This window comes from Lactuca sativa, chromosome 5, assembly GCF_002870075.4.
Source record: "Lactuca sativa cultivar Salinas chromosome 5, Lsat_Salinas_v11, whole genome shotgun sequence".
Taxonomy (NCBI): domain Eukaryota; kingdom Viridiplantae; phylum Streptophyta; class Magnoliopsida; order Asterales; family Asteraceae; genus Lactuca; species Lactuca sativa.
In genome coordinates, this window is record NC_056627.2 from 317,068,873 (window position 1) to 317,081,768 (window position 12,896).

General features: G+C 44.0%; 1 protein-coding gene across 1 annotated transcript; it reads left to right on the top strand.

Annotated features, from left to right (window-relative positions):
- The first annotated feature begins 10,109 nt into the window (after positions 1–10,109).
- On the top strand, positions 10,110–12,677 carry LOC111891737 (laccase-4). Its single transcript, XM_023887807.3, has 5 exons — positions 10,110–10,245; positions 10,622–10,773; positions 10,886–11,130; positions 11,229–11,357; positions 11,463–12,677. The coding sequence occupies exons 1-5, from the start codon at positions 10,156–10,158 to the stop codon at positions 12,521–12,523; spliced, it is 1,677 nt and encodes a 558-aa protein (XP_023743575.1). The 5' UTR covers positions 10,110–10,155; the 3' UTR covers positions 12,524–12,677.
- Positions 12,678–12,896: the final 219 nt, after the last annotated feature.

The following is a 12,896-nucleotide window of genomic DNA, read 5'->3' on the forward strand; positions in this document are numbered from 1 at the left end:
TATCGACTCGAGACATAAGATCAAACTCGCGGATCACCGGCACAAACTCCACCACCTATATTCACCATAGAACCATACTTGTAAATTTCCAATTTCCCAAAATGCCCCAAAAGTCAAATAGTCAACCCATGGTCAAAGTCAAAGTCAACGATCAAGGTCAACATTCCATGTTGACCCGACTCGTCGAGTGCAGTCACTGACTCGTCGAGCCCTTCCAGAACTCGATTAGCCATGAAAACCCCCCACTGACTCGTCGAGCCCTTCCAGAACTCGAGTAGCCGTGAAACCCCCCCTCCCCACTGACTCATCGAGTTTCTCTATAACCCGCCAAGTCCATGCGTGCCAAAGGTCGGGAAAACCCTAGATGACTCGCCGAGTCACTCTACTGACTCGCCGAGCCCACGACAATCTTCATCGGACTCGCCGAGTTGACCATGCAACTCACCGAGTCCCTTCAGTCCTTCATCCATTCAGATGTTTTTTAAGCCATGTAAAGTTCCATATTGCAGATCCAATTCCCCAAGGCATGTTTATCACGTAAAGTTGCAAACTTTACGTGCATGCAAGACTCTAAGGACTCTAAATGACAAATCCAAGCTTGTAATGGAGTTTTACACCTAAGGAGAGTTTCATACTTGCAAAATATGGAGGCTTTATGGACTTAAAGACCTAAGAGAGCTCAGATCCGAAGTTGCAACTTCAGATCTTAGCTCATACACAAAAAAGCTTCCTAATATGCTAGAAAAGCCCTAAACTTCACCTAAATGAGATCTAGAAGGAAATGAGTTCAAGATAACGACTTGATACCTTCAATTGATGCTAACTGGCGTAGATTTCTGATTCCCACACGTTCCTTGCTTCTAGTCACTTGTTCTCCAAGCTCTTCTCACCAAGAATCCTCTTCCAAAGCGGAGAATCAGGGCGTTATAATTCTCCCCCACTTTGACTAGACTTCGTCCTCGAAGTCTGCCTCAATGAACAACTCCGGATAGTGCTCTCACATCTCTGCCTCCGGCTCCCACGTCTACACGGACCCTCTTTGGTGCTCCCACTGTACCCTTACCAGAGGTATCACCTTGTACTGTAGAACCTTCACTTTCCTCTCCATAATGGCCACGAGCCTCTCAACATAATTCAGACGCTCATCGACCTGAATGTCATCAAATGATACCACTGCCTCCTGATCCATAATGCAATTTTGCAATTGCGAAACATGAAAAGTGTTGGGGATCTGACTGAGCTCCTCCGGTAGCTCTTGTGTAAGCCACCTTGCTAACCCTGGCAATAATCCTGAATGGCCCAATATACCGGGGACCCAATTTCCCCCTCTTCCTGAAGCGGATCACACCCTTCCAGGGCGAGACTTTCAGGAGTACCATGTCCCGAACTTGGAACTCTAACTCAGAACTGCGTCTGTCGGCGTAACTCTTCTGCCGACTCTGAGCGGTCTGTATTCGCTGCCTAATCTGTTGAATCTTCTTGGTAGTCTGCAAGACTACCTCTATACATCCCATCACCCTATGTCCGAATTCACCCCAACAAACCGGGGTGCGACATCTCCTCTCATACAATAGCTAGAAAGGTGGGGCGCCAATGCTGGAATGATAGTTGTTGTTGTAGGCGAACTCTGCAAGGGGTAGGTGGGATTCCCAACTCCCACCGAAGTCAATAACACACGCCCTCAACATGTCCTCGAGGGTCTGTATGGTCCGCTCGCTCTGACCATCGGTCGGTGGATGATACGTTGTGCTAAAATGCAGTCGCGTGCCCAGTTCCTCGTGGAACTTCTGCCAGAAACGGGAGGTAAATATAACATCTCGGTCCGAAACAGTGGAGACCAGAACCCCGTGGCGAGTGACGATCTCGTGGACATACACATCGGCCAACTTCTCGACCGATGAACTTTCCCGTATGGGCGGGAAATTGGCACTCTTTGTCAATCGGTCCACGATGACCCATATCGCGTCAAACCGCTTTACCATCCTTGGCAACTCGGTAACGAAGTCCATCGTGATATGTTCTCATTTCCACATGGGAATCTCCAGGGGTTGCAGCATACTGTGCGGCCTCTAATGCTCGGCCTTGACCATCCTACAGGTCAAGCACCTCTCGACATACCAAGCGATTTTCTCATTTCATACACGGCCACCAGTAACTCAAACTCAAATCCCGGTACATCTTGGTAGCCCCCGGGTGAATAGAGAAGTGATACTGGTGAGCCTCCTCCATCATTATCTGTCTAACCCCACTAGACATCGGAACCCATACCTGACCGCATCGGGTCAATAGTCCCCGGCTATCCTGCACAAATCGGGTGTTCTCACCCCTGATCCTCTCCAACTTCCAGTTCTCTGGTCACATGCCCTCAACCTGAGCATCCCTGATAAAGCTAACAAGCGGAGAATCCACTGCTATCTTCATACATACCGCTAGGGTGGAAGACCCAGCTGACTTGCGGCTCAAAGTGTCCGCTACCACATTCGCTTTATTGGGGTGGTAAGGGATCTCACAATCGTAGTTCTTAACTACGTCCAGCCACCTGTGCTGCTTCATGTTCAGGTTTGACTGATTCATGATGTGTCTCAGGCTCTTATGATCCGTGTATATGGTATAGCGGACCCCATAGAGGTAATGTCTCCAAATATTGAGAGCGAATACCACCACTCCCAACTCCAAGTCATGTGTAGGGTATCTCGTCTCATGCCGCTTCAGCTGTCGCGATGCGTAGGCTATCACCCGTCTTCTCTGCATGAGGACCGCCCCTATTCCTGTGATGGAGGCATCACAGAACACCACAAAATCGTCGACTCCATCTGGAAGAGTCAACACTGGAGCCTCACACAACCGCTGTCGAAGGGTCTCAACCGCCCTCTGCTGCTCAGGGCCCCACTAGAAATCTACTCCCTTCCTCTTCAGATGAGTGAGGGGTACTGCAATCTTGGAGAAATCCCGTATAAATCTCCGATAGTACCCTGCTAATCCCAGGAAACTCCTGATGTCTGAAGGAGATCTCGGCACCTCCCACTGCATGATTGTCTCGATTTTGGCCGGATCGACCAGTATCCCCTCCTGGTTAACGAGATGTCCGAGGAACTGGACCTATCGTAACCAAAACTCACACTTCGACAACTTAGCATACAGCCGTTCTCGTTTCAAAACTCCTAATAACTCCCTAAGGTGCTCCTCGTGCTGCTCTCGAGTCTTGGAATACACCAAGATATCATCAATAAACACTATGACCGAGCGATCAAGCATTGGTATGCAGACCCGATTCATCAGGTCCATGAATACTGCTAGCGCGTTGGTGAGCCCAAACAGCATCACCATGAACTCGTAATGACCATAACGGGTCCGAAACGCGATCTTCTCTGTGTCCTCCTCTCTGAATCGGACCTGATGATACCCCGACCTCAAATCAATCTTGGAGAACCAAGATGTACCATGTAACTGATCAAAGAGATCATTTATCCTCGAGATTGGATAATGGTTCTTCACCATCAACTTGTTCAACTTCTTATAATCAATGCACATCCGGTGCGAACCGTCCTTCTTCTAGACGAAGAGGATCAATGCCCCCCATGGAGACTGCTAGGTCGAATGAACTGCTTGCCCAACACTTCCTGCAGCTGTGATGACAGCTCCTACATCTCGGGTGGTGCCAACCGGTACGGCGCCTTGGAGATAGGAGCCGCACCCAGCACCAGGTTGATCCGGAACTCAACCTGCCTCTTCAGAGGTACTCCCGGTAACTCCTCCGGAAACATGTCAGCAAACTCTCTAACCACTAGAACCTCTGAAACTAGATTCTGACCTCTGACCCGTGTATCCACCACATACGCTAGATAACCCGCACACTCGTGCTGAATATACTGTCGAGCCTCGGTAGCTAAACAAAACCCTGATCCCACTCTGGTGCCCTCTCCATATACAATCAGTTCTCCCCCACTAGGGGTTCGAAATACCACCCGCTGGCCCTCGCAATCTATCATGGCACCAAATCGACTAAGCCAATCCATCCCCACAATCATGCACACCTCCCCCATAGGAATCAGAAACAAATATATCGGAAAGGACACTCCGAAGATCTCCAACTCGCATCCACGGTAGACCGAAGAAGAAGAAACTCCGTGTGCGTTGGCGATAGAGACTCGCAACGGACACTCTAACTCGCCTACTGGCACACTGAATTCCCTACTAAATGTCTGAGATATGAAAGACTAGCTGGCCCCCGAGTCAAATAAAACCAATACAGGCAAGGAGTTCACTAGAAGCGTACCTAATCACAGGCACAATAGATAAGCATAAAACAAATATAATAAATGAGATAAAGGATAGAAACAAACCAACAACCACATCCAATGCTGCCCTGGCCTCCTCGGCTGTAATCTGGAAGGAACGCCCCTGAGCCTTCGTAGGCTCTGCCTTAACTGGCCTCTCATCTGCAATCCTCAATGTAGTCGGCGCTGGAGCCTGCGTCGGCTTGGCTGCGAGCTGTGGACAATTGGTCTACACGTGACCAACCTGATGACAGTGATAGCATATCCTCATATCCGATGTAAGGGCGGACTGGCGACAGTCCCTAGCATAGTGCCCTTCCTTTCCACACTTGTGGCATCCATTACCCGCTCGACAAACTCCAGAATGACCCTTGCCGCACTTTCCACAAGTGCGGCTCTGCTAACCCCCGATCGTAGAATCAGCGGTCTTAGACCGCTTTGGCGCCAGCTGAGAATGTGTCGGGGCTTGACGCTGCTCCCTCAACTACAACTCAATCTCCAACTCATGCCGCCTAGCGGCCTCCTGTAGATCCAAAAGAGTATCACATCATTGTGTGGCAACAAACTGACGGATGTCCGTCTTGAGCATGCTCAGATAACGAGACATATGAGCTTGCTCGGAAGCAAACTCTGGGCATAACATCGCCCTCTCTATGAACATATGGGTGATCTTCATCACCGACTCCCCATCCTGTCTCAAAATCAAAAACTCCTGAGACAATCGTTCCCGCTCAACCCGTGGAATGTATCAAGCACGGAACATATCCCTGAACTGCTCCCAAGTAACAACAACTCTCTGATCATTAGTGTATGACCCTGTCTTCAACCTCCACCAGTCCTTGGCCCCGGACCTTAGCAGGTTCAGAGCAGACCTGACCTTCTGGTCAGTAGGACACGAGCAAGTAAAGAAACACCCCTCCACATCAAAAACCCACCTCATAGCCTTGAAAGGGTCCTGAGTCCCATCAAAAGTAGGGGCTTTGTGTTATCGAAGTCCCTGTACTGGAATCCCTGAGTGGCTCCTACTCCTCCCCCTGCCGTTGATACACCCGATACAGCTGCAACGGCATCTGTCTCCTCAAGGGTTGCGTATCTATTATCGAAGTACTCCATCATAGCGGTCTTGATAAAGCAAAAAAACTCCGGAATCTGACCCTGGATAATCTCGACCGCCTCCTCGTGGATGATCTCCCTGACTCGATCCTCTACCAACACTGGCCCCTCCTGGCCGATAACCTCAGGCGTTGTTGGGGCCTCCTGATCGCCCTGCCCTGATCCCAATCTAGATCCAGTCTCAAAACGCCCCATAACCACCATACTAAAAATATAACATGAAGATATCAGACAATCCGCATAAATAACTGGGAACCAACTCTCGACTAAACCCTAGGGGTTGTAACTTTCTTGCTACGCGTATGGGTCCTATGCTTTCGGTAGTACGAGCCCATACTACCTTCCACACCTACCCATATTTGTCTCAAGTATCATCAAAATATCCTAACAATATACATGCATATGGTGGTCGCTCAACCTCACTCCTAAAGGAAGGCTAACTGTCTCACATCGACCTACCAGTCTCACTCCACTCACTCATCCATGAAACTTCCACCAACCCTGCAACACTAGTATATGCTAACCATACATAATGTTGGACCCTATAGACTTTCTAATGTTTGATCCTACCATAAGCCCTAATCATTAAGAATAGAACATAAGGCCAAATCAAACATTCACGAGCAATAAGATCTTAACTACGTACAGCCATGATACATACCTAAGCAACTACAATAATGATGTCAATCTCAAATAAGGAAAACCCTAGGCTAGCAGGCATCATGTAATCAGACAATTATATCATGCAATTCCTGAAGATCCCGAGCCTAGTACTAGCATGTTGTTCTAATATATCACCATATCAAATAACCATATGGTATTTTTGGGTCTACTTACTGGCTCCGGTTGATCGTACACCCTGCATCCTCATTCTTCTCATTTTGAAAACCATTTTTAAAATTTATTTTGAAAATATTTCCTCGGTTTGAGACTGGATTCCCACGAATGTTCCTCCAATTCACTCAAACCAAGGCTCTGATACCAACTTGTAACACCCATAAAATCGTGCCAAATTTAAACCTTTTCAAAACACTTAAAACCATTTAACATTACAAAGTTTGTTTTCAAAATGTAACATATCAGAGTTTTCCCTGAAACATAAACCAAAAAGGAGGAGTTGTACGATCACGCCTTTGCCTTGCCACGATCCCCTAATATACCTGAAACAATAAACTGCAACTATAAGCCTAAAAGCTTAGTGAGTTACCCCTAAAATACCAACTCATATAACCATAATCATATCATATCAACAAATACAGAACAACATTCATAATGAGCCTTCAGCCTGACCAGACCGCTTCGTGGGGCCTACAACATATCTGGACCGCTCTCGAGCCTTCGGCATGACTGGACTGCTTCGCAGGGCCTACAACCTATCCAGACCGCTCACTGGGTATGTTGGCTTACAACACAAAGTAGGACCGCCTCAACCTAACCCCCAATCAAAAAAACATGTGCACATAAATATCATACGCTAGCTCATATCATATAACAGTCAAACTGATCTAACAGATCACTAATCATAGCAATGTCCCAATAACCGGGATACAGACCTAACCGGTCACTAACATAACATCCTCCTATAACCAAGGCACTGACCTAACCAAGTCACTAACCATAAGCATATCACCATCCTAACTACCACGATGTAATCAATAAACATATCATGCCATAACCTGATACAATCCATAAAGGGTCAGCCTTGGTGCCTTATACCTTGTTGATATAGTAAGGATAACTCACCTCGCAACTATCGACTCGAAAGATAAGCACAAACTCTCGAATCACCGGCACAAACTCCACCACCTATATTCACTATAGAACCATACTTGTAAAATTCCAATTTCCTAAAATGTCCCAGAAGACAAATAGTCAACCCTTGGTCAAAGTCAAAGTTAACGATCAAGGTCAACATTCCATGTTGACCCGACTCGTCGAGTGTAGTCACTGACTCGTCGAGCCCTTCTAGGACTTGAGTAGCCGTGAAAACCCCCCACTGACTCATCGAGTTTCTCTATAACCCATCGAGTTCATGCATGCCAAAGGTCGTGAAAACCCTAGTTGACTCGCCCAGTCACTCTACTGACTCGTCGAGCCCACAACAATCTTCATCGGACTCGCCGAGTTGACCATGCAACTCGCCGAGCCCCTTCAGTCCTTCATCCATTCAAATGTTTTTTAAGCCATGCAAGGTTCCATATTGCAGATCCAATTCCACAAGGCATGTTTATCACGTCAAGTTGCAAACTTTACGTGCATGCAAGACTCTAAGGACTCTAAATGACAAATCCACGCTTGTAATGGAGTTTTACACCTAAGGAGAGTTTCGTACTTGCAAAATCTGGAGGTTTTATGGACTTAAAGACCCAAGAGAGCTCAGATCTAAAGTTGCAATTTCAGATCTTAGCTCATACACAAGAAAAGCTTCCTAATATGCTAGAAAAGCCCTAAACTTCACCCAAATGAGATCTAGAAGGAAACGAGTTCAAGATAATGACTTGATACCTTCAATTGATGCTAACTGAGGTAGATTTCTGATTCCCACACATTCCTTGCTTCTAGTCACTTGTTCTCCAAGCTCTTCTCACCAAGAATCCTCTTCCAAAGCGGAGAATTGGGGCGTTATAATTCTCCCCCACTTCGACTAGACTTCGTCCTCAAAGTCTGCCGTGATGAACAACTCAGGATAGTGCTCTCGCATCTATGCCTCCGGCTCCCACGTCCACTCGGACCATCTTTGGTTCTCCCACTATACCCTTACCAAAGGTATCTCCTTGTTCCGTAGAACCTTCACTTTCCTCTCCATAATGGCCACGGGCCTCTCAACATAATTCAGGTGCTCATCGACCTGAATGTCATCTAATGATACCACTGCCTCCTGATCTATAATGCACTTTCACAATTGTGAAACGTGAAAAGTGTTGTGGATCTGACCGAGCTCCTCCGGTAGCTCTAGTCTGTAAGCCACGTTGCCAACCCTGACAATAATCCTAAATGGCCCAATATACCGGGGACCCAATTTCCCCCATCTTCCTGAAGCGGATCATACCCTTCCAGGGCGAGACTTTCAGGAGTACCATGTCCCCAACTTGGAACTCTAACTCAGACCAGCGTCTGTCGGCGTAACTCTTCTGCCGACTCTGAGGGGTCTGTATTCGCTGCCTAATCTGTTGAATCTTCTCGGTAGTCTGCAAGACTACCTCTGTCCGTCCCATCACCCTATGTCCGACTTCACCCCAACAAACCGGGGTGCGACATCTCCTCGCATACAACAGCTCGAAAGGCGGGGCGCCAAGGTTGGAATGATAACTGTTGTTGTAGGCGAACTCTGTAAGGGGTAGATGAGAATCCCAACTCCCACTGAAGTCAATAACACACGCCCTCAACATGTCCTCGAGGGTTTGTATGGTCCGCTTGCTCTGACCATCGGTCTGCGGATGATATGTTGTTGTAAAATGCAGCCACGTGCCCAATTACTCGTGGAACTTTTGCCAGAAATAGGAGGTAAATCTAACATCTCGATCATAAAAAATGATATGTGTAAGAATCAAAATTAAAATTGTTTTTATATGCTTTTGTTTTTAAGTTTTGGTTTTGCCCCCGTAAGTCTATGCTCGTATTCCGTCCCTAATAACGAAATTATAGAAATGATCTGTGTAAGAAAATAATTATAGTAACGTTAGTTTGTGTAAGACAATTGCAAAAACGATATCTGTGTAATAAGGATATTATAGAGTTGGTCATTATAATAGCAATAATGGTCCTAATGAAATACAGTACTAAAATTATAGAAATAGTTTCTCAATAACATTATAGTATATAAATATGTCAAAGATATAAGACCTCACCCCAAAAGAATCATCCGCGCTAGTTAAAAATACTTCCCAAATATATCTTTATCATTCAGATCCAAGCGTTTGATTTGACACTTGTAAGTTGTAACAACCAAATTTCAAGATTTATTTACTAAACCACCGTTAGGTGATAATTGTATGTGGTAAAATGGACCAATCCGATACCACAGGCCTCCAAACGAGTAAATAGTTAAATTGGGAGATTGTCTCAGTGACCAGCCTAATATATTTTTTTTTTAATTAGTGATTAATATATTAACTAAAACGAAAAAATCTATTTTCCAAATGGGAAGTGATTCGTACACAATAGTTTTTTGCCATACACAATAATTCATGGATTATATAGTTGTACAATATAACATTTTAAAACATCAATTGTTGTGTACAAATTATATCTCATGTTCCAAATACTACAAAATTTTAAATGAATATAATTTGGAAGATTATAAACATTTTCGTATACTTTAAACGACTTTAACATCGTAGAACCAAATGAGTTTGTTTCACTTTTTAACAACTCTTTAACTTCATTTCTATATTAAAAAAAAATATATCTATAATTGACTAGGAAAGACACTAAACAACCTGTCACCCACTAATTACTTTATGTGAAATGGAAGAAATTAGCTTGAACCAAGCCTAACAATGCCTCCATAGAAAACTTGCTTTAGATTAAAGAAATAAATCAAGTGTCTTCTCCCCCATCAAACTATACTACCAGCAGTTGCTGCTGCTCGTCCTCTTGCTGGGTGGCATGCACAACACCCACCTAAAACGACGTTCCAGCTATATAGCAATCAATCAGGTCATAATCCATATATAAGCTTGCGTTGGCTAGTCATCTCCCATCTCAATCTCACTGCAATTAACCATCTAGCTACCACACACACAATCAAACACAACTAATCAAGATGGAGGGTAGCTGGGTTCGAGCTTTAATGGTGGTCGGGTTCTTCTTCCCATTGTTAGTTCAAGGTCGACTTCGACACTACAAGTTTAATGTGAGTAGTCTTTTTGTTTTAAACAATCATTAAAAACTCACATCGTGATAGTCAAAAAATTTCAAGAATATATAACATATCCTGATATCCTGCATGCATGCATAGTAATTAATGCACTACAAGAACCTGACCTTTTCCAACGAGATCTTTAGCGACACATTGAATGTGACAACATTTCAGTCACTGATGATCATCAAAATATTCTGAAAATTCCAACTTTCTGCATCTGACATGTCGGAGTTGTAGGTTGGGGGATAAAAATCACAACCAAGATTTCATGTCTCGGGAATTCTGGATATAAAATAAAGAATTACATTTATATAACATTATAACATAAAGAATTACAAAAAGGTTCATGATGTAAGATCCTATGTAGGTGGTTACAAAGAACGCAAACCGTTTATGCTCAAGCAAGCCGATCGTGACAGTTAATGGACGTTTCCCTGGACCCACTCTTTATGCTCGAGAGGGTGATAATGTGCTTGTAAAAGTTGTCAACCATGTCAAATATAACGTCTCCATCCACTGGTATATATGGTTTCATATACAAACTTTCGGTTTATATTTGCACATATATACATTTACCTGAAAATGAGAATCATGGGGTTTTTGTTTATTCTTGATTGTTTTGAAAATGAAGGCATGGAATTCGACAACTACGTACAGGATGGGCCGATGGCCCAGCATATATAACACAATGCCCGATCCAGCCCGGGCAGCACTTCGTGTATAACTTCACCATTACCGGGCAACGAGGCACACTTCTTTGGCATGCTCATATTCTCTGGCTAAGAGCTACTGTCCATGGCGCCATTGTCATCTTACCTAAACTTGGTGTTCCTTATCCATTTCCCAAACCACATATGGAACAAGTCGTGATTTTAGGTGAAACTTGAGTACAAAATTTGATCATTAATTAATATATAGCTTTGAATTATATTTATGATTCATTTGACCTTTGTGGGGTTTCATGGATAATGTAGGTGAATGGTGGAAATCAGATACCGAAGCAGTGATCAACCAAGCGTTGAAATCTGGCTTGGCGCCAAACATCTCAGATGCCCATACTATCAATGGTCATCCAGGACGAATCCATGGTTGTCAGACACAAGGTCCAATTTCTTTATTTTGATGCCTAATTTGATCTTATATATATAATCGATCTGCATGCATGTCTTTTAAAGCTGGTTTACGTACTTTGTTGTTGTGTAATATAGGAGGGTTTCATTTGAGTGTTGAAAAAGGAAAATCTTACATGCTACGTATAATCAACGCTGCACTCAACGAAGAACTGTTCTTTAAGATCGCCGGCCACCAGCTTACGGTGGTGGAAGTTGATGCCGTCTATGTCAAACCATTCAAAACCAGTACAATAGTCATCGCACCAGGTCAAACCACCAACGTCATAATCACCGCCGACAAGAACTCCGGTAAATATATGATGATTGCTTCCCCATTCATGGACTCACCTATTGCCGTTGACAACAAAACTGCCACCGCCACCATCCACTACACCGGCACCCCTTCCTCTTCCCCTACCACCCTAGCCACCCCACCACCGCAAAACGCCACCGCAGTAGCGAACAGCTTTATAGATTCACTCCGTAGTTTGAATTCCAAAAAGTATCCAGCCAAAGTGCCATTGAAAATCGATCACTCCTTGTATTTCACAGTCGGTCTTGGCATCAACCCATGTCCGACATGCAAAGCAGGTAATGGAAGTCGAGTTGTGGCGGGTGTAAACAATGTTACATTCGTTATGCCAACTACAGCTCTTCTTCAAGCACATTACTTCAAAACGAAAGGAGTCTTCACTACTGATTTTCCATCTAACCCACCTACCGTTTTCAATTATACCGGAAGTACCCCGCCGGCGAACATGGCTACAAGTAATGGGACTAAGCTTTATCGGGTAAAGTACAACTCTACTATTCAATTAGTGCTACAAGACACGAGTATTATTGCTGCGGAGAATCACCCGATTCATCTTCATGGGTTCAACTTCTTTGCTGTGGGTAAGGGAATCGGGAATTATAACTCGAAGAAAGACCAGAAAAAGTTTAACCTTGTTGACCCTGTTGAGAGGAATACGATTGGTGTGCCTTCCGGTGGTTGGGTTGCTATTCGATTTCGAGCAGATAATCCAGGTGTGTGGTTCTTGCATTGTCATTTGGAAGTGCATACAACTTGGGGGTTAAAAATGGCTTTTCTGGTGGAGAATGGGAAGGGGCCAAATCAGTCGCTTTTGCCACCTCCAAAGGATCTACCAAAATGTTAGAGAGATTTAAGGGATTTATTTTTTAAGATTTACAACAATTTTTCAAGTGAAATTTATGTATTGGTTATTTTAGAATTAAAGATATATCTTTTTTGTTTGAAAAGATTAACAATGTGATATCCCGATTTTTGATATGTAAGCTTTTTTAAATAATTACAAGTATTTGTTTTTTGAAAAATTGGTCAATAGAACTCATACTCTACATTTTATTTTATATAAATTCTAGTCAAAATGAAAGAACAAAACCACACTTAAACATAAAATTATAGTAAAAATTTCATAAATCTTAGTCAAAAAGTTAGACTTTTATTGAAAAATAAAATACAAAATCGCAGGTCAAAAAGTCAGAGAGGAGGAAATCAAAGATGGCTCT

What these genes read in the sequence shown, in the direction of transcription:
- LOC111891737 (XM_023887807.3), top strand. Translation starts at nt 10,156, where the DNA reads ATGGAGGGTAGCTGGGTTCGAGCTTTAATGGTGGTCGGGTTCTTCTTC. An exon ending in TTCGACACTACAAGTTTAAT is followed by an intron (nt 10,246 to 10,621) that starts GTGAGTAGTCTT and finishes GATCCTATGTAG; the next exon opens with GTGGTTACAAAGAACGCAAA. An exon ending in CCATGGTTGTCAGACACAAG is followed by an intron (nt 11,358 to 11,462) that starts GTCCAATTTCTT and finishes TGTGTAATATAG; the next exon opens with GAGGGTTTCATTTGAGTGTT.